Consider the following 22839-nt stretch of genomic DNA (forward strand, 5'->3'; position numbering starts at 1 on the left):
AAAATGTTGCTCATCGTTAAAATGTAGCCTAAAAAAAATGTCACGGTGTAAACGGTTGTCCCAACTTTAGTCACGACAATTTTCCAAGGAAGCTGATGATTGCTTACATGACTCATTTACTAATCACGTAATCCATTTACCACCATCGTATTACTGTATAGTGACAACTTTCGAAATATATATTCTCAACACCCTTAAACATGTTACAGGAGTGACCGTAAAAATGAAGTTTTACAGAAAAAATACCGCAGTTAAATTTAAACACCATATTACTGTAAAACGTCGTTGGCAGACCAATGTTGTAAAGACATTGTTAGTAAACAATGTTAAGTGTCATGCTAAAAACAGGAAGTACGTTTGTACAGAATGCTGAACATGAGGGTAAAAAAATAACTCCTAGTAAACGTTTCCAAAAAATATAAGCGTAAAGGGATAAATACACACTGTACTACCACCACCACCCTATGTGGCTGTCCCAAGGGAGTCTCAACTGGAAGCGAAATTTTCCAAGGAAATAGATTTGTTTAATTGTTTAAGTGACCAATTACAAAATCGATTTACTACTACTGCTCTTGTAGATTATTTAGTCTTATGTAAGTGACACTTTTTAAGGGGGGAGGGGAGAAGACCTTCAACACCTTAAACCTGTTGCAGTCGGGTTATACTTATTTGGCCAACTCCCGTTTCCAAAATGACATTCTATGGCTCTAACACGTGGGGGAGAGAGAGAGGGAGGGGAGAGAGAGGGGGGGAGACGCAAATGTCTTCAACAGATGTCCGTCTTGACAACTGTTCCCTGGAAATACGGCGACACAAATAAATGAGCGCGCTGTACAAAAAAACCTCCCAGAAACCAAACATAGGCTCAAGGTTTTTTTTTTGTGTAAAGACACAAACTCGAAACTGGCAGTGTCTAACATTAAAACCTTTTTTTTAAACCCCACATTTAAAAAGAGTTAACGTGTAATTTAATCTCTTTTGCCTTCTTTAATAAAGACGCGAGCCGGGGTTGGGTGGAGACAGCTGGGGGTTGTGATGGGGGGATGGTGAATGGAAGAATGAGGTTGAAAGTTGGGAGGGGGGGGGGCAGTGGAGGAGTGGAGGGGGGTGATTGGAATTTCTCCACCAGAATCTGTACTGGCGTGTGCAGTGAACACTGATATAGTCATTTCTATATCTAGACGACCCTCGGTTGAGTGAGACAAATGATCACAATTCTACATCAAAGAGCTCTCCATTACGTGTCTGCGCTTTTAATTATCCGGGCCAAAACATAAATACTTCAGTGCAATTAATAAGTAACCAATTAACTAGTAGTACGTGTAAGATGGCAGAGAAAACACCGGTGTAAAAAAAGATTTGTGGAGTTTCTCAATGTTTTATTATGTTTTCGAGAACATGGTGTTTTCATTCCATAAAAATTCTGACATATTCAAAGAAGAAAATTTACTGGTTAAATAGCAAACGCCGTGCATGGTCGGCTGCCGTGCAATGTTTGAACAAGCCCAACTAAACAAACCTCAACCTCGTAGTTTTACATACGTTAGCAAACCCTTTCCCCCGTGAAATCATGAAGGTATTTATGCGTCATACAAGCGTGCATTTGAAGCGCGCTCCTTTGCTCATTAAAAGCAGCGCACGCTGCATTGACCTTCAGCTTGCCAACGGAAACAAAATGCAGAGTTGCCAAGACATATTCCACTCAAGTCACCAGTGCTTGCCTCCCAGTGGGGGCTGGTAGGTTGGTAGAGCCTCTAAGTCTGGGTATCATTCAAAGGGGCCCACCCGTCCCACCAATGCCACTAACGCAGTAATACCATCTACAATTCTACACCCCCCCCACTCAAAAGCCAACCCACCTACCCACCCAGCAAACTCAATCAACCTCGCCATACAGCCACCACTTACGCCACCCAATTAATCAAGACTTCAATCCACTTATTCAACCACCCAACCAACTCCCCCACCTCAGCCTATGAACCCGTCTCAAGTAAGCCCAGCTCAAACCCACTTTCAACCCACCTACCCAACACCACAGCTACACTCGCCCAACCATCAACCCACCCCATCCCTTCCTAACGAAGTACAGTACTTACAAATAACTCCACCAACCCAATTAAACCTTGCCACCTACCCCAAACCCAACTTTTTAAACTCACCAATCCCCCTGATCACACACTCACCCACCAGGCCCAACCTCTCAACCCACAACCCTGAACAGGCGTAAACTTTAATATAAGAATGTAAATAACAGCATGGCCATTTCTCGTCTCCCGCCGCCGTGTTTCTCGAGTGGATAGAATTCCTGTTGCCGTTAAAAGAAGAAGAAAAAAAAACATGCGATTCTGACTTTTTGCGCACACACACACACCACACACAAAAAAAAGCTGTGGCAGCCAGGCCCGTGTTTGAGAATTTTGAGTCTGTGCCAAGCAGGAGGGGTAGAACACGCATTCTACTACTCTGCATTGTACAAAGCAAACAGACGTAGGGAAGCCATCGACTAGCACGGCGCTTTTATGCTGTTAAGTCTAAAAGTGGCCTTTCGAATAATGCTGTTGCACACCACCTCGCATATTATACACCGTGCACTTAACTCATTAGCGTACTGTACCGTATTTACAAATCCACAATCTGCGTTGTGTGCGCGTATTCCACACATAGCTTATTGGGGCAAGTGCTGGTTTTTTCATGAGCACTTGTCAACAGCAGTGCCCAAAAAGTAACAAAACATTGTGTTGAGTTTTTTATTTATTATTTGTGCCTTTGCAGCACCACCAAACGCAATATCGCGGGCATGTATTGTACAGTTTTGAGCACGTGTTAAAAGGGGTTTGTTTTGTTTGGTCATATTCATTCCCGACCGCCTTTGTATCCCCAGTGCTGTTGGCCACACCAGCTTTGAGTTTGTACACGTAGAGATCAAATGTCAGAATCTGTATTTATACTGCAGGAATCCGATGAGCTATAAAGCTCTTTTTTCCACAGATGGCACGTAACAAAAATATACATCGAGCCAAACTTCTCAATACTCGGAGAACTCGTTAAAAACTATCGAGGTTCTATGAGGCTGACAAATTATTCTAAATATTAAGATACAATAATGGTAATGACAAGATTCACGTTGTGTAAATTACATACACTGTGCATGACATTCCATATGTACATGTCACACATACCAGTAGTACTGTATTACAAAAATACTCACATTCGTCGATAACACTGACATTTAAAAGGAAAATATATAATAGACGTTTCGAGCAGTAACCCTTGTTTACAGCACATAAGAGGCCAGACGAGAGACAACGTGGATAACAATAATTGTAGACTGCACGTTTACACCACGAGGGCCTGATGAGAATAAAACAAAAGACAAATATTTTCTGATTATCAGTTTATGTTTTAACCCAATAACAGCCATTGTTTGATCATGCAAACCCATAAATTTACCAAAGGAATACGAATATAACGCGCATTATAAATGCGCAATTACAATTAATGTGTAAAGCACGCAAGTGTGCACGTCGAGCATGTGTGCGGTCGTGTACTTTGCCCGTACACAGGTGGCGCTTGAACACGGCAAACTTTGTGAGTTTTGTTATGAATAAGGGGCGATACGGAAAATATAAAGCGCATTGTTGCAGCAGTATAGATTAACCACGTTGCGCCATCGCCTCTGTAGGCGCGCAGCCACAAGCCTCCGCTTTTCATCGCACGCAAGAGTCGCCCCATTTCAACTCCCTCCCAGAACAATAAATTCGCCGCTAAAATAAAAAAACACCACAAGGGCCGTAACAAAACAACAACAAAAAAAGGCCTGCGAATGCACGAGGACATTTTTTTGTTGCTAAACACTGCGAACCTTAACCGACCCCTTCCACCCTACCACCCACCCATCCCCCTAACCCTGACTCAACAAGCACCGGGAACGCTTGGAGGTGGAGTGGGTGGGGGGGTTGTTTGGTGAGTTTGTGCACGCGCAGGAAGCTGTGGTGCACGGCCACTCCGCTTCTGCGCGACTTGTTTTCCAAAGCGGCATTGACCTTGCCAAGTCACGTGACGTCCGCGCGCATCTCAGCTCCCGTCACCCAGCGGCGGTGGCTTTCCGGCTCCCCTTAGCCCCGCCCCTTGCTCCTCCCCCCAATAGCCCCGCCCCTGACCATTCCCCCCCTCATGCATCCCCCACTCTACGCCCCAAGGCCCCCCCCACCAACACGCTCAAAACCACGCCCCACCCCCCCTAGCCCCCATTCCACCAACCACCCCCTCAACTAATAACCTCCTCCTCCACCACCAACCCACCGCTCTCTACCCATTAATCCTCCAGCTATGCCTCCCCCACCCCTATTTACCCCTCCCATCTAGCCCCAACCAACCCACCGCTCTACTCATTCTCCCGCCCCTCCACCCATGTCCCCCGCCCCCCCCTTTGCACCTATCCCCCCCCCATCTCTACAACCCGCTCCGCCTCGTCACCCCCCCCCCCCCTTATAACTCCCTCCTCCTCCTACCCCCCCCACTTCTCCCCCCATCTACCCACACCTAAAGCATTACAAGAACATAAATCAAAGTATCCACATTGGGCAGGATGACGTGTAACAAAATAAAGCAGCCCATGTATCTTTAAAAGCTTATGATGATTGCCAAATGCAATTTACTTTTCATCGTCACTGCTGCTAACTGTTGCTATAAATAAAAAACACGATTTTAACTGCATTATATTCGTTATTGCTAAACACGGTATGCGCGTGTTAATTTTGATTTCTGGCCTTTTTGCCCGTCCAAGGTGTATTGCAGTAAATCTGAAACTTGCAAGCGAAAATCAGCCCTGCGACGTGCTACATTCATTGCATCCATCCGAGTGCAGTTTGTAAGGGCGCGGTGACACAGACCTATTTAATTTAAAGGTTATAATCCCTTGTTCATCACGACGTCCTTTTTACTTTGATGTCTCAACAACAGCGGCACGGAGATCACGTGATGACGTGAGGGTTCTGCCTTTGTAGTGAGGGTTGTCAGTTGACGCCGAGGAGGGGGGAGGAGGCGCCCCCGCCCCCCACGTGGAGTGACGTCACCCGCTAATTATTATGAATGGCGGGGGGGGGGGGTCATGTGGAGGACGTCACATTATGATTAATGAGGGAGGCTGTTTGATGTGGAGTCACGTCACCTGCTCATGAGTATTAATGTTCATTTGGAGTGACGTCACCTGCTCATGATTATGAATGAGGGGGGATGGTCTACGTGGAGTGACGTCACAAGCGTTGCACACAGACATTCTTGGCTCATTATAGAAGGTAGTAATAATGGGGGGGGGGGGGTGGCCATTTAGAGGACGGCACCTGCTCATGATTATTAATAAGGGGGGCTGTTCGATGTGGAGTGACGTCACGAGCATTAAGGACAGACATTCCTGGGTGATTATATTTGGTATTCATGATTACAAAATATGGCGTTGTATTCTTAAGTATTCCCGAGTTCATATAGCAAGTTCAATATAGCAAGTTAATCATAAAAAAACTTCCACGGGGAGAAAATTATATATTGACGTTTCGGTAGAGTGGCCTTATTCAGGTTTCTTAAGTCAATGTTTACGTTGGTTTTCCACCAGTGGACGCTTTAAATTAAATTACAATGCAATCTGTTGTATTGTAAGTGAATCTCGAGCGCCTTAACATGTTACCATTTCTTGTTATTTTGACACTACACGTGTATTTTACATTGTATATACACACACACTGTTTATGTTGTAAATAAAAGCAATGTGTATGCGTGTCATTGCGTGTTTGTTATTGCATGTGTCACTTGACACCCTTACAAACGAACATGTTCCATCGCAGGGGAATTTCCAGGTACAATATGTACAATTAGCAAGAATCAAAGGTACTGTATTTTTACAAAAAAATCTCATTCGTCAATAACATTGCGTGGCCATAAAAAAAACTAAATCAATGCCCCTTGTTCATAGGACATAATTCTTCATAAAGCACCCTTCTCTTCACAAACATTTGCTTAAATGTTTTTTTTACCAGATCTTTTTTTTATATATATTATCCCATCTATTATCTGGCTTAATTGACCAAACACACTGTGTGCTGGGCCTGCCACAAATGTCTAATAACCCCGTGCAGATGCCAACACTGCATTATTAATGCATTACGTATTGCAGTGTTTAGAATGTACAATAATACTGTACACACACACCGCTTTTTAACACGATACAACGTGTGGTGGGGGAGGTGGTGTCTGAAATGGAGGGCACACTCTCAGCTACCTAGATATAGGACACGCGGTTATGTAATGGTATAACATATAACGTCATTGTGGTAATTAGCTAATTAAGCACTGTATATCGGATTGCAGTCCGCTACACACTTTTTTTTGTTCAAAAGGTCATTTAAATCCAGTAACATGCGTTTAATTAAAAAGAGTTGCTACGTATCATACTCTGAACGGTACTTATTGTTGCGTTGCGCACACCTAATAATTCATTTCCATTTCTTCACGGAAGATTAATAATTTAGCTCTATTTTTGCAGGCACTGCTGTGTCGTTCGATTACGTATTCATGCATCTATTTTATTAAATTTATTAATGTTGTTAATAATGTACAACTATCATGAAAATAACAATATATTTCTAACACCCCCCCCCACACACACACACACCCTCTTTATTCTAAGACGTCTTGGGCTAGAGTGGAAGAGTAGGCCAAAAACACACAGCAAGCAATTGCAGGGCTGCGCCTTTACCTTTTTTTACTTTGATGCCGAAGACACCGTTCTCAAATAAATTACCGTACACACATTTACATTATTCATTCGTGTTCTGAGAAACTGTGAAAGAAAGGTATATGAACGAGCACCGATTACAACTGCTGCATATGCACTCTGATTCAACAGCACTTCCACCCTTTTCTGCTATGATGCTTGACAGTCATGTCACGACATGTCCTATCCACTGCTGGATGAGGGCCTCCGAAACGGTATTTCGGGTGATGGGGTGGGGAAGGGGTATTGAACCATACTTCACCACGCTGGGTGGTGCGATTTGGTGAATGCGGGGAGTATTGACGCGGAACAATAGAAAATACAGTTCCCTTCATCATGTTACTTGCACGCTTGAAAGGATTTGCGTTAATATACTGTATCATTAACGAAGCTTCTAACTCGTATCTTATAGCCCTGAACACACAGCCTCGGTGACATCTACTGGAGGTGTTTGTGTTTATTGTATGCGCAATTGTTTCGCCTTGTGTTATTAAGTAAAAGTTGGGGGTGCGCAAGACGAGATTTGTACCATTTCGCTTGACACCGGGCACAGGACGTCGGTGCAAAGATGGAATGACATGTAAAGGTTTCAGTGAATTTTAATGTCCCCGAACTATTCTTACAAACACAATTCAACCACAACAAAAAATACACACGCAAACATATATTCGCGTGTGTATCGTTAACGTGTCTCGATTCAAAGCAACTCGCATGCGAAGTGCTTCACAAAGCCGGCTTGGTTTGCGAGCTGTGACGTCGGTGCCCTTAATCCGACCTAGTCGTGTTCCAAGTGGCAAAAAAACACAACCTTTCTCCCTTATTTAATGGGAAAAGCAACTTTTCTAAATGGGCAATTGGTTTGTGAGATTTACCTAATTCAATGTCATAATGCATAGCTTAAGAGTATTGCGGTTACAAGGAGGATTATGATGATGGTGAAAAACAACTTAGCTATTTTCCTAAAAGCAACACGTTTTTATTCAGTGTACAGGGTGGTCCAGATGTCTTATGACCCCCCCCCCATTCAACTCTAAAACTTTATATTTTTGCATACCAATTGGCGTGAAAATATAAGCAAATAAGCAAAGGAAAAAAACCGTTTGGGGTAAATTAATTGTGGGGGGGGGGGGGGGGGTCACATCTGAACCACCCTCTACATTACCTGAATCACAAACGTGGGCACGATCAAAGTAACTGGAACAACAGATGACAAGTGCGCCAACGAAACAAGTTCGAAGACTACACTGAAACACGACAAAGGGAACACGTGAATCGATGAGAGAGAACACGCACAAGTTCGAGGTGTCATATTGGCGTGTGAAGAAAAAAGTGGTGGGGGGGGGGGGGGTAGCAGCATGGATAGGACAGACCGTCGCTAAAAAGAAACTATGGCCGGTGGTCAACACTCTTCATACGACGGGAGCGGCAGCCAAACACGTGGGCAGGAGGAGATCAATTCTCGCATTGCAGGATTGTCAAAAACAAATGGCGAGAGCTTGCAGGGGCATCCATCCAGTAGCTGATATAGACCACGGCTGATGATGATGATAATAATATATATACCTTTCATTTATCCATGAGAGCCTCACTGAGTCTCAACACTCGTTTGCTGGAAGAGACTTGCTGTGGGATTGTTTGGCCAATTCTATAAATACGTGTTTGGCTTATGAGACCGGAGACGAGTGTCTGTGTCTTTAAATAATGTGGAGATTTTTGGTGACTACAGGAAAGTGTTTCATCCACACATTACAAGCAAGCGGCATAAAATCCCCACGTCCTAATCTCTCTTACATGGACGGTGATCATATCTTATGTCCCCGAGTATTCGGCAAACGCCCCATGATATCATTCCTCTCAAAAGTAGGCCACCGAGTCGGTGATGGCATACATCTCACGTCAGGCACGGACATAATTATCATTTTACTAAAAGTGTACAACTGTGTAACGTTGAACACGGTACATTTGTTCAAAATAATAATTAAAACATCGCAAAATTTGCAAATTCATATTTAAGAGTGAATAACAAGCACACGCGCACTGTTGTATAATTATAATTCATTATTATACAGGACCTACACTTTTTCTTGGTTCTTTCGGTAAAGTCACGTAGAAGGTAAATAATAAAATAAAATATATTCTATTATGTTTTATCAAATAAAACAATAAAAATAAAACATGTTATGTTTATAATGGTATTATGTTTTATTATTTTACTATTTGATTAATCCCTGCAGTCACGAAAGCTTTAAATCGAAAGATCTACTCTATTTGGTAAACATTCAAGGGAAAAGGTAGGTTAGTGGTTTAAGCACGTTTGCTATGAATACCCCTCCACTACATCAACATGCACTGACAACCATCGATAAAGTATGGTCCAACAACCCCCATGACCGACACACCATTGGAAAACCTTCCTCGAGCTGCGGATGTAGAAGAGCCCTAAATTATGATTACAATACTACTTGTATTATATATATAGATCATGCGACCGTCGAGACTCGTGTCTATTGCAAGGGAGATTTGGGATTAAACACAGACTCTGTCTCTGGTTACCCAAGTCTCACTTGAGAACGAATTGATTTATGTCAACAGTCCCAACCCCCACCCTTGTGAAAACAAGAGACTCCATCAATCATACAATCAAGTGTGGGGGGGGGGAGGGGGTGCCACCGTGGTACATCGCGCAATAACCAGCACCACCACGTGGCACATCACGCAATAATAGTCACCATCAATACAGTGCACATCATGCAATAACCATCACCACCACGTGTCACATCACGCAATAATAATCACCATCAATATAGTGCACATCATGCAATAACCATCACCACCACGTGTCACATCACGCAATAATAATCACCATCAAAATAGTGCACATCATGCAATAACCATCACCACCACGTGTCACATCACGCAATAATAATCACCATCAATATAGTGCACATCATGCAATAACCATCACCACCACGTGTCACATCACGCAATAATAATCACCATCAAAACAGTGCACATCATGCAATAACCATCACCACCACGTGGCACATCACGCAATAATAATCACCATCAATATAGTGCACATCATGCAATAACCATCACCACCACGTGGCACATCACGCAATAATAATCACCATCAAAACAGTGCACATCATGCAAAAACCATCACCACCACGTGGCACATCACGCAATAATAATCACCATCAATATAGTGCACATCATGCAATAACCATCACCACCACGTGGCACATCACGCAATAACAATCACCATCAAAATAGTGCACATCATGCAATAACCATCACCACCACGTGGCACATCACGCAATAACAATCACCATCAAAATAGGGCACATCATGCAAAAACCATCACCACCACAATAGTGCACATCATGCAAAACCATCACCACCACGCAGCACATCATGCAAAAACCATCACCACCACAATAGTGCACATCATGCAAAACCATCACCACCACGCAGCACATCACACAATAACCAACACCACCAAGTGGCACATCAGGCAATAGCCATTACCACCACGTGGCACATCAGGCATAATCCATTGCCACCACCAATAACCGTCACTACCATCAAGCGGAACATCATGAAATTACCACCACGCGGCACATCACACAATAACTATCACCATGTGGCACATCACGCAAAAACCATTAGCTTGCATGTCAAATAATTAATCACCAGCCGAGCTCGAATTACTGTCATTAAGAGAGACGCGCCAAATCTCAGCGAGTCACCGGTCACTGGAAGTACTCATGTGGGGAGGAAGGGTAGAGTGCCAATTTATAATTATTATACTTTTACTATTCATTCACTCGTTTGTTTAAACAGATTGTGTCGCTCCGCTTTATCTCCCCAACAAGAATTTATTGTTGTGATGACAGCCGATGGTCGACAACAATGACCGTGGCATCCAGAGGAAGGCAATGCTCCCGACAGGATGTCCACTGAGGAGATGGAGCGATGATGAAACCAGCTTGCGTTGTGGGTGCTGGGTGGATCATTACATTGTCGGGTCGTGAGTGATTGCTACGCCTTGGGGGAGGGCTTCATTCAGCAGTGGATTGATCACGGCTGATAATCACGGCTTATTTTGAGTCAATGTGCCGTTCATGTTGACACGCTCACCCCCTATACAGTTACCCGAGACTCACAAGGTATTTAGATGCTATATAAACTTAAATGAACGTGTTTTTTTTATTTGGAAGGGGGCAGGGTCGTTTGCTGCAGCTAAACCGATCAACAGATGGCATCGTGACCCCGTGCTTAACGAAGGGAGCTCAGTGCTTGCGAGTGGTTTAGATTAAACGTGCAATGCTTAGTGCTATTACGGTAGCTATTAAGGGTAGGTGGGGTTTATAATTACGGTTGCTGTGCACATGGCTCAAGGGCCCAAAAACACCAAGCGGCCAGCAATGAGGAGCACTATTAAAAGTTGTACTATATAAAAAGTTCACTTCTCTTGAATTGGGCAATGTTATGCGAATTTGGGGGAGGTGGTTTGCTGTGACTTGCATTCGTAAGAAACGTAAATACGCGTGTACAATCGTCTGCTAAATTTGCCAAATTCTGAAAGTTCATGTAAATTCCAAAATTGGCTAAAACAATCCACTGCAAGACAAATGCCCACGTTGCATGGCTGGTGCTGCGTAGCATCTTGGGCTGCACAGGGACAGCTGCCACTGGGTGTCCCCCCTGGGTAAATATTCAACTGTGAAATTAAATTATTGAGATGTGATGGAAGGCCCTAGAAATGCAAATCCTTCATTCTCCCAATGCATCAATGAATAGATAACAGTCTGTGCAAAAATAACATACAGAATGACCCATCACAATATAACGTTGCATTTAACTAGGACTCGTATCATAGAGGGGGTCCTTGTAAGTAATATTAGCAGTTGACCAGAATTCGTTAAAGCAAACCTAGCTCTGCTGATGTATGTTTGCAGAACGTGTGTTGAACCGTACGTAGAGCCAAGCGTGTCAATCAAAAGTGCGGGGTGACTAAAACACTTTAATGTTTAAACTAGTCCAGAGTTTTGCTTATCTTGAATGGATGCTGCACAAATTATGCACTCCTGGAAGGCCGTGCGCCTGATGGGTTGCACAATAATGTACTTTCATATATTTCTATGTGGAGAGATGGATATGTGAAAGGAACTAATTGTCTTGGTTATTTAGTTGCGCTATTTATATTCTCCACAATGACATTATAATTATTATTTTGATCAGCCTATGGGTCTCTATGAACCGTCATCTCCAGCAGAATTATGAAAAAATAAGAACAAGTTTTACACTTTCTGGCAACAAAACATGTGTTAAGATGTTCAAATACCAAGGAAATCGAGTCTACATTAACCACACGTAATTTGTGGTGAGCATGCAAACAGACATGCTCTGATAATAATAATAACAATAGGGTGTTTTTAGGGCCTATTCTCACCAATATCAGACCGCCACAAGGCGAACAGCACAAAGACAATGACACTTAAAACATATCTCTTTTTGTTTCCCGATGCTTTTAATACTGGCGTTAAATAAAAGAATCCCATGTTGTAGCTGCTCACAATCCAGCAGAATTTGTTTTAAGGAGTCCTGTGCCCAAATAAGGACACAATAAAGCCTGCCATTAGCAGACTCCGTGAAAACTATAATTTGTAATTAAACAAATTATTAAAGGGAATGGGGTAAGGCAGTGGGGTTTACGAGCACAAATAAAATAAAAACCAATTAACCCCGTTCATCATTAACACTGCCCCGACAACGGAAAGAGATGTATATAAATATATTTATATTTAAGTTCAGTGTTCGAGCAAACGGAGCCTTGTGATAATAAGGCTCAGTTCGGTGCGAGTCTTTGTGAAGAGTCGTTGTTCTTTAGATGTCAATTAGGCACGCGTTTTACAAAACGAGGAAAAATAAAGAGAGACTTTGATCCGCAGGGATATTTTGTGGTGTTTTTGTTGTAATTGACAACGAAAATCAAAGGTCACAAAGCAAGCGGCCGTCATTTCCGTGCTTTTCCCGCCAAAAAGTGCGGTCACGTGACGGCGACGTTTGCTTAAGTTAATAAATTATATTTTTCAAAAGTCAACGTTTACATTGTTGTTTTACCGACGGCACTCTGAAATAACAAATACAGTAAATGCACTTACGACAATTAAGATTGTGATTCGTAAACAAATGATTACGATTCGATCGAGTGAAATCCGAAGGTAACAAAATCCAACACAATTGGGGCTGGAAAAAGGTGGGTTTAAAATAAATAAATAAAAGTGATATCCGAAAAATAAATGACATCCGAAACTCAATTGACCGACCTATTTTTTTGTTACTACAACTAAACTACCACCGCCACCACCAACAGTGCCGTGACCGCACAGTGTGTGCTCGACAAAGATTCAATTCGACAATTGTGACATCAACGTTGAGAAGTGTCATTGCGACACACAACAACAACATCATCATCACCATCACCACCATCATCAACGTTTCCCTTCATCTAAGCACCCCCCACCCAACTACATTTAAACCGATGATCTATGACGTTCTTTCACAAACACCACCACCGTCAACCACGTCTCTTCTCACAAAAGGAACCGCTTGCAAACGACTCCAGCCCCCCTTAATGCGTAGAACTGGTCAAACTTTACCAATCAATGCACTGGGGGGGCCCTCTACACTAAAGAGAAACAAAAACGACTGGCTGGCAGCTCGATAATGGACACTTTTTTTGTATCTTATCATACTCAGTACTCAAGACTATCCATCGTTCATTTAAAAAAGGGTAATCAAACCCGACGCGTTTCTTCTCATATGAAAGTGCCACTGGTAACAGTTTACACGCCGATGAGTTTTGCGTAGATGCCACACACCAAACGACCAATGGGAGATTTAAAAAAAAAGAGAAAAGTCAAGGACATTTAAAAAAAACAAAAATCTCAAAGCCTCCACGCGTTTTCCCCACCAAATCTCAAATCGCTTACACGAAACCCACCCATTCAAACTTAGTCCCAACACAGCCGCTAAGGTTTGCTTACAAACATTGGAAGATGCGCACAAAAGTCGTGGGCGATTAGAAAACCGAAGTTCGTTGTCGAAGTCCTTGGGTGAATGGGGGAACCTATAACACCTGGGTTGTGTGCATGGTGCTCAGCCCATCCCAAAGCACTATCACAAGACTCAACTTTTGCAATCTCAACGAGACTGGCCGCATACATGGAGAGATTTCGTCACAGGCGGATGCATTACGCCCTTTACACGTTAAATTATGTTACAGTATTAGCTTGTACGCAGCGCACATTCCAAGGAGTGTTTGTACGATGGACAAGGTGATATACCCACACACACTGCTTTAGACGGCAGGATGTGGAATAAAGCTTTAAAAATAATCGTGTGTCCGAGTTGCTTTCGCTAAGTAATTCTCAAAATCTCTGCGCATTGAGAAACAACGAAAATAAGACTCCAATGGGCTTTCATGCAACACCAAACGAAAAAAAACTATATCGGGTCACTGCTACGCTCTCTATATTTAGCAACTACATTGTACACACTCGTGTCAAGCGCGGGTATTTTGTTTGAAAAAAAATACCTGTAATGTGAGTCTTGTGTATCATCAATATCTCGGCACTCCAAACTATTTTTTTACTGCATCTTAAGTTGTACACTATATAAAGTAACAATCATCATCAGCAGCGATGGACAAACCCACTGCCCCCCCCCCATCTCTCAATCCAGATTTATGCATCCAACATTCCTATGATACAGCATTGCAATGTTTTGACTTTTATTGCTTTACGTTTAACATTAGTTTAATCTTTTAACTCAGCAGTTCCGTCTTTCGTGATATTGCAATGTAATGATCCACTGAGGCCACGCACACAGGCACATTTTAAGGCTCCATCTCCACAGTTTCACGTACTCTCTTCAACACTTTCCATTCTTTGGCTGCCACTGCGTAGTTATTTTTGACCATCCTAACTTATAGCGATGGTGTAAGTGCGAATGAATTTAGTTTTCTTAACAGTTTCGAAAATTATCATTCATGCAATAATAAGCACATACACAGGCACAATAACACAGTAACACATATATACCGAGTTACACCACACAACACACAAGTAATGTATATTCTGAACAACGTAAACACCATACGTACTACCCACATCACACACACACACAAATGACGCATCAAAAATACAAATTTTAACATTTCTAAGACATTCATCAAAGCCTCGCCCAAAAAAATATCTTGTTGGGTGGCAGCCATGCCTTGCGCTGCGTCCTACCGAAGAATAAAACACCAGCGAAGCATTTTTTTAAGGCACAGGATACGGTGCATGCAACTCTTATTATACACAACAAACACTAGTTTCACGTGCCCATCCACACTGCCCTAAATATAAATGGGTCTGGTTAGTGCCAACACTTCTCGATTCTTGAAGTCTTTGCCTGTTATCTAATAGCTACTATTGGTGGAACTATTGAAGCTCCCGATTTAAAAAAAGTGGCAATTATGAAACATTTTAAATATATTTTATTCTTATGAAGGCACCATGCAGTCAAACAAGTGCTCTCAGTAGTCACTCTCTCTCTCACGTCTCGTTGTGCTATGAAGGGCTATTGCCCGAAACGTCACCGATTATATATTTTCTTTTAAGGCAGTGTTATTGACGGAAGTGTTGAGTTTCACTGCTGCACTTACTGCCAGCTATGACCATTCACTGGAAAAAAAGATTTGTGATACTGCCTTGGCAGTGTTGTAACAACAAAAACTCAACATCCGTCAATGCCACTGCGCTGAATATATCAAAAAACGTAATGGCCTTTCTTCATAGTAGAGATGAAGAAGGGACATGAACATGTAATGATGCCCTCTTTAATGTAGAGTTGTTGATACATTATTAGGGTATTTATAATTCAATGGGCAATACTACAGCCATCCACATGACCACCCTTGAGCCATGAATGGCTCAACAGCCTCGACATTAACATATAGCCTTTGCTCATCACACCCCTACCCAACGGGGCATTTGAAGTGAATAGGAGACATTGGACCCCATCACAAACAAAACCAGTGCCTTGCTTTGGCACAAGGGAACGAGGCCTGCTCACTGACACGCAGTCGGCGAACGGCTAATGAATCGGACGAGCGAACCAGAGATGGACTTTGATCGTAATGGAGGAGTTTGGAGAAAAAGACAGAAAAACAAAAGCCCGTTTCAAATAAAATTAAGTGTCGACACAGTCAATGCACAAAGCATTTGCATTCCTCTATTTTTAACAAAAATCCTTAATAGATGTGTGATGACATTGCACAATCGAGAGAAATGGTGGCAGTAGGGGCTTTAGAAGTCCTCCATGCAGCAGTGGACGGATCGATCATAGCTGGTGAAGATGACGATTAATCGATGGCCACCCGCATGATTTTACACAAACACATCACGCTGCAGAGACCATTTACGTCAGCATCTCCCCGACCTTTAAAACATTGAGTCGCAACATATCATGTTTTGCGTCTGCAGTGTTGTTATTGAATCCTCCCTGCTATATAATGAAGGGCATCATCAAGGGCATTGATTGCATAAGTTAATCGCATCTACCTCTACGAGTCTGCATGGCCGAGGCTGATGAGAACTGGAGAAGCTGACCGGGCTGGGTGAATGTGAATTAACATTTGTCTGCTTGCATGGGCCTTGGGCCTGGATTAAGGAGTTCTTTGTGGTCCTGGGTGGATGGGTGACTGTGTCATGGCCTCAGGTAAATGAGGCTTAATGCTTACTATTGGCTTCAGCGAATGTTTTAATCAATATTATCCCAATGGCTTGGTTGAATTGGTTATGGCCTGGGAAAATGGACTAATCAATGTCGTTCCGCAGGCCTGTGGGTAAATTGGACATGGCCTGAGTTGGGTGGCTGGATAAAAAAAAACAGGTCAGCCGGGCAATGTTGATTGTGGTCACCTGCATGCGTGGGGGTGCATCTCCCCATGATTGTGGTACAGCTGGCTGGGGCGGTTGGAAAAAACCTGGATCAAAATTGTCTGACCTGGTTTTATTAATGGTACCCCCCTGCGTGTAGGTACAGAGGGAGGCTTAGTCTCTCACTCAATAATATCCCAAATGCTGCTCTATTGGCTTGGAATAAGGCATATCGGCGCAAGGGACCAACCACTAGGGTACAGGGTACGCCTTACCCATAATAATCGCATATCATGTTACCCCATACTATGATCCCTATATAATAATTATAATTTTGCCAAAATAAGGCAAGATGGATGTGGCATCCCAAACTAATTACCAAAACAGCTTTCTTGACTGTTGTGGTTGAAATTAAGCCCTGAAGTGTGAATTTAGGTGTGTGTGTGTGTGTGTAGGAAGGCAGTCTGGCTGACTGGATTGGCTCTGAGTGTCCATGAGTGACGTGTGTGCACAATTAAATAAGTGTGGGGGATTGGGGGTGGGGATTTGGGAATTGGTGCATGGGGTTTGAGGATTTGTGGGGGGTGGGGTGGGAATGGTGGGGGGTGTGGGTTGGCGTATCGGGAGGGAATTGGGACTGGTGATGGTGGGGGGGGGGGGGGGATATGGATTAATGGTGGTGGGGGCAGTGGACTGCACGCTCTCTCACTTGTCCATGTTCGGCCGCTCGTCCACCGGCAGTGTCCTCTGGCTGGAAGTAGAGACGCGAGCTGGAGAGCATCTCTCCACGACCGCTGTCCTCCCACAGCAGCTGCAGCTCGGCCAGGCAAGCCGGCTCGCCGGGTGCCCAGCGCAGCGCGAAGAACTCCCCCAGCGCCAGCACGCGGGGGGCCCCCGGGCGACCCTCGTCGTCGGCGCACCTCCTCCTCCTGCTGCTCACGCGGGGCCCCTCCGCGCCGGGCCCCGCGGTGGGCCAGGCTGGCACCGAGGCGGGCCCCGCCTCTAGGGGGCTCACGGCAGTGGGCACGGCCCCCCCGCCGCAGCAGGGTCGGAACGTGAACGCTTTGTAGAAGGTGTAAGGTCCGTGCGATCCACACGGGGCCCCCACCCACTGCAGGGAGAGGCGCGGGCACACCGTGTAGGGGGGGGGGGGGTTGTGGAGAGGATGAGGCCGAAGGTGGTGGTTGAGGTGGAGGGGGGCGGGTGAGGTGCCGGGAGTTTGATAGGGGGAGGGTGCAGGTGAGAGGATCGTGGGGTGAGTTGAGGTGGTGGGTGGATCGTGGGGGGAAGAGTCGGAGGTGTGGTGGCATGCAGTTTGATGGTGCGTGTAATAGTGTCCGATATAAGACGACACAGGCACATACACAAAAAAACACAGTTTACGTTGTTGGCGAAATTTATTCAAATGCACACATCCACACACACACGGTACACACATAGCTATGTAGTATGCTATATATTGTAAAATACGTGTAACTATACAATACCTTAGAATACATTGATGAAATAATACTTATTAAAATACACGATATTATAAACACACAATTCCATTGCATATTAAGATTTATACACAGTTGTACACACGCACTCGCAATTAACACTGCTTTATAATAAACAAGACAAATACAGAACAGGATGACGTTTCTGGCAATGGTCCTTCTTATTCGTAGAGATATGACACGGATTTTACTGGCTATCATTACACAATTTACACTGCAGTTCCTTAATTAAGTTTCAGAGCACACAGTTACTGTCCATATTCTACGGCAAAACACGATTGATGGACAATTGCAAGTCAAACACACACATTAAATCGCAGACTACCATATCGGCTGTAAGACAATGAAAATAGTCCGAGAATCACTTCAGCTCTGCAGAAAAATCCAGAATAAAAGTTTGTAAGAGTCTTTACTTGAAAGGGCAGACGCACACACACACACGGGACTCAACAACAACAGTGTCCGACAATTCGTCAGCCATGAGCTCAGCATGTTTTGTTCTCTCTCTCTCCTTTGCACCGCCTTAAAATAATAATAAACTTGTCTAAATTCACAGATACTTTTTTTAAACCTTAGTTTTTTCTTTAATCCAAAACAAGACTCAAACAAATGTGCCCGTCTGCAGACAACAATCACACACCGGCAGCGGTTGCTGGAACAGAAGTACAAGCGTGTGTGTATATATATTATTTTTGTTATACGTACAAGAATTGTTCGTTATTCGCGAATGGAAAATTAGAAGGAGACCGGCGGAAACATTAAATGAAACTTAAACGCGACGCAAGAGATGGAGCGAGGGCCGGCGGGCGACGATTAATTTAAAAAGGAAGCCAGAAAAGCTACGAGACACGGGGAGTTTGGGGGAGGGTGGATGACATCAATTAAAAAGAGAATACGTGACAAAAGGCACGTGGGGGGAGGGGGACGACTGATAATTATGTTTGATGTGTAAAAAAAAACCCTTCTTTATTGTAGTAAAAAAAAGAACTACTTTGAGAACCCCCCCCCCAACACCATCACCCCAGAGCGGATTTTAATCTGCGTTCGGTCAAAAGAAATCGCGCCGCCACGTGACTCGCTTAGGGAAGGATATTTTGCGTTTCTAATTATAACCGCGACTCTTTCGTTCTCACAGAAGCAAAATTCTGCGCTTAATTCATTCATTTTACGACTTTTACGTTCACGGCACAACGGCTAACGTTGTTGTTACCCGCTCTGGCGAGTTTAAATGTCGCGGTCGTTAATGTTATAAAGATGCGCTTGGCCGTCATTGGGGATTATTGTTTGTTTGGCCGACGTCCTGCCTCCCCCCTCGACTGCTGTTGTATTTTAATTGTAACGAATGTGGCTGGGGTTTTTGTTGTTGTTCGTTTGCGCTTTGGTAAAAAAAAAACGAAGCAACGTAGTAAAAGGAGTCGGGGGGGGGGGAGACGCAAAGGTCATTCGGATCGGCTCGCTCAAGTTGCGACTTTAAATAAACGAGGCGAGGCCTAAATTCAGCGCAAATTTTTTTTTTACAAAAGTTTTAAATTTGCACGTTTAAACTAAGAGTACGTTGTGGTGTGGTGCCACCCACCCACCCCCCCCACATCACGACCGGGTCGTCCAGAGCCGAAGGTCGGCCGCGGACGGATCCCGATAACCAACAGGCAGGCGGCGCAACAACAACAATAAATAACGTTATCAAATTAAACGCGGTCGGAAATTATTCTAATTAAAAAAAATTGAATTACGCATCGTTAATAATAATAAACGACGGCGTGCGATGTGGGGGGTGGGGTGGACAACCTTACCTCGATTGGGTTGGGTTCCATAGCTTGAGCCGCGTTAAGTCTTCTTACACGGCGCCGCGCATTCTCCGCTAAAAGTTGGAGGCTGTGTAAATTACATGCCGGGCCTGCTGCACGCAGCTCTGCCCATCTCCCTCCTCCATCCCTCCCTCCCCAATCCACACACCCACCATCGCCGCCCTCCCACCGTCCGCAAAACCCCTCCACCAACTCCCCGCGACTCCCATCGTGCCGCTCCCCGCCCCAACACACACCAACCCACCCACCCCAATACGCTTACACCCACCCACCCCCAATACGCTTACACCAACACACCAACCCACCCACCCCAATACGCTTACACCAACACCCACCCACCCCAATACGCTTACACCAACACACCAACCCACCCACCCCAATACGCTTACACCAACACACCAACCCACCCACCCCAATAAGCTTACACCAACACACCAACCCACCCACCCCCAATACGCTTACACCAACACACCAACCCACCCACCAACTCCAATACGCTTACACCAATACGTTAACACAAACATGGATATGCAGAGCCACATGTACATATGCACACCCCCACCCCCCGTTCTATCCACGTCATGCGTACATTGACCTCCCCCGACACGCTTAAATTGCGTACGTACGTGTAAGCCATCCACTTTAATATATTATAGACACTCCACATTAACCGATACTGTACTGTACAATTAATATGCATTATACGTTGCACCACCCCACCCCACCCCATACACGCGCTCGCACACTCATATATGCACGACACACCAAAACACATAAAACAGACAGACATACGTAATACAATTATACACCCTACCCACTCACACATACACACACATACGTTCACGTTACAGGCCTTCTACACGCACGCATATATTCACGTATCCCACCGCCCCGACGCACAATAAGGCTTCACTTCCCACCCAACACACGCACACAATCATCACACCCCAACCTCCTCCATCCCCTCCTCCTCCTCCCCACCCCAATATCTCCGCCTTCATTTCCCCGCCCCCACATCTCCCCCGCTCCTGACCAATTTAATATGAATGTAATGAAACGGGAGATGAATTTGGGAGTTATCAACCTGTAGGGAAAGGTGGTGGGTGGGTGAGTGGTGGTGTGACCCGTCGCGCCAGCTTCTAACAAAGCGTGGGGGAGGTGATGGTGGTGGGTTCCTGGCGGAGGCGGTCTTGGTATTGGCGAGAGATGTGGAGGGGAGATGAGGGCGGGGAGGGGAAGGAATTCATTGTTTGAAACTTTTTTTTTGTTCCTTGTCCGCGTTGCGCGACGTGACCCGTCGGTTGCACCACCACCGCCACCACCACCCCCCAATCCCTCCTCAACAAGTTGGTTACGTAGACTGAAGAGGCGGTGGCCACGGACTCTGCGGAGTGGACGCGGTGGTGGGGGAGGGTGAAAGCGTAGTTGTAAAATGTATTCCGAGCAGAATTATTAAATGTGCAATTAATTTACTCGAGTAACCAACTTTATTTTTTTTTGGGAGGGGGAAAAAAAACGAGTTGCCGTCGCGTTCTTAACCGTAGCTTGGGAAAGCACAGGAAGAAGAAGACTATAAGAAGACTTAAGCAGCAACACAAGTTGTTGAATTGCGTCGCCGTGCGCTCCATAATCGACGCGACGCTTCCAGGAACACGTGACGTCACGGGGCAATCAACGAGCGAATTCGCCACATCCGGCAGAGCGTCACGTGACGCACCTAGCCCGGCCCCTCCTCCTCCCTCTTATCACCCCCCCCTTCCTTACCGCCTTCATCCCCCACCCACAACCCCCCCCACCCACAACCCACCCACAACCCCCCCACCCACAACCCCCCCCCACCCATCATCAATTCCCCCTAACCCCTCCCCATCACCCACCATCAATCCGCTTCCCCTCCCCTTCTCTTATTCCCCACCTCCGACTTCATCCCCCCCACCGTACCCCTCCCTCCTCCACCCATCTCACCCCTCCCCCTCTCATCAATCCGCTACCTCCTTCGCTTATTCCCCACCCCCTTTCCCCCCCCCATATCCCCCCCCATATCCCCCCCCATCCCTCCACCCCGCATCAATCCGCGGAACGAAGGGTAAACCCCTCCCCCCCGCCCCCTCCTACCCCCCGCCCCCTCCTACCCCCCGCCCCCTCCTACCCCCCGCCCCCTTTCCCCACCCTCTTATAACCCACGCCGCAATTTGAGAACAAGTCGGAGGGGTTTTTTTCATTATCAAAAAAAAATCGTTCTGGCAAAAAACAAAGTCATGCTAATGCGATTATGCAACTCCAGCCAGCAGCGCGCTCCGAAGCCGTTTATTTATACAGCGCACACACGCACGCGCAATAACTCAGACAAACATCGCCTATTGTTTTAAGACTCACAAGGTGTAACCATTCATCGATTACTATTTGACTTTAGTGTTTTTGTTTAGCACGTGCTATACGCACGTCGATTCGCGTTATGCATCGACAAATGTTCGATCCCCTGTACGGTTACGTGCGCCGTACTGCAACGTGGTTCAAGCAGCCACTAGAGGCCGCTACATTGTTACAGTAAAGCATCGTGTTCACATCGATTAATTAATCTAATCGCGAGTTGGATGTAGGGGGGGTGGGGCAGCGGAGGATAGAGGGTGAATAGTTTCAGTACTAATTCTTAAAAAAAAGTAAACTATAGACTGTACATTATAGACTGTAGCAATATCGTCACCACCGGCTGCGCATCAACTTCATGCAGAAGTGGAGGTGACGGCACCGCGAGATGAGCCGCGGCGTGGTCGAGACCCCCTTCATCCAGCAGTGGACAGAGCACGGCCCACGGTGATTAAGACACT

General features: G+C 45.1%; 1 protein-coding gene across 1 annotated transcript in view; it reads right to left on the bottom strand.

Annotated features, from left to right (window-relative positions):
* The window catches only part of LOC116940670 (uncharacterized), a 60751-nt gene extending 40593 nt beyond the window's left edge, over positions 1 to 20158 (bottom strand). Inside the window, exons 1-2 of the mRNA XM_032950800.2 lie at positions 19997 to 20158; positions 17414 to 17815 (exon numbers count right to left, since the gene is read on the bottom strand). Of these exons, the coding sequence (XP_032806691.2) occupies positions 17414 to 17815; positions 19997 to 20017 (423 nt within the window). The 5' untranslated portion in view covers positions 20018 to 20158. The remainder of the gene's footprint in view (positions 1 to 17413; positions 17816 to 19996) is intronic.
* Between the last annotated feature and the right edge of the window lie 2681 nt (positions 20159 to 22839).

This window comes from Petromyzon marinus, chromosome 9, assembly GCF_048934315.1.
Source record: "Petromyzon marinus isolate PM22_M1 ecotype Great Lakes invasive population chromosome 9, UKy_Petmar_22M1.pri1.0, whole genome shotgun sequence".
Taxonomy (NCBI): Eukaryota; Metazoa; Chordata; class Hyperoartia; order Petromyzontiformes; family Petromyzontidae; genus Petromyzon; species Petromyzon marinus.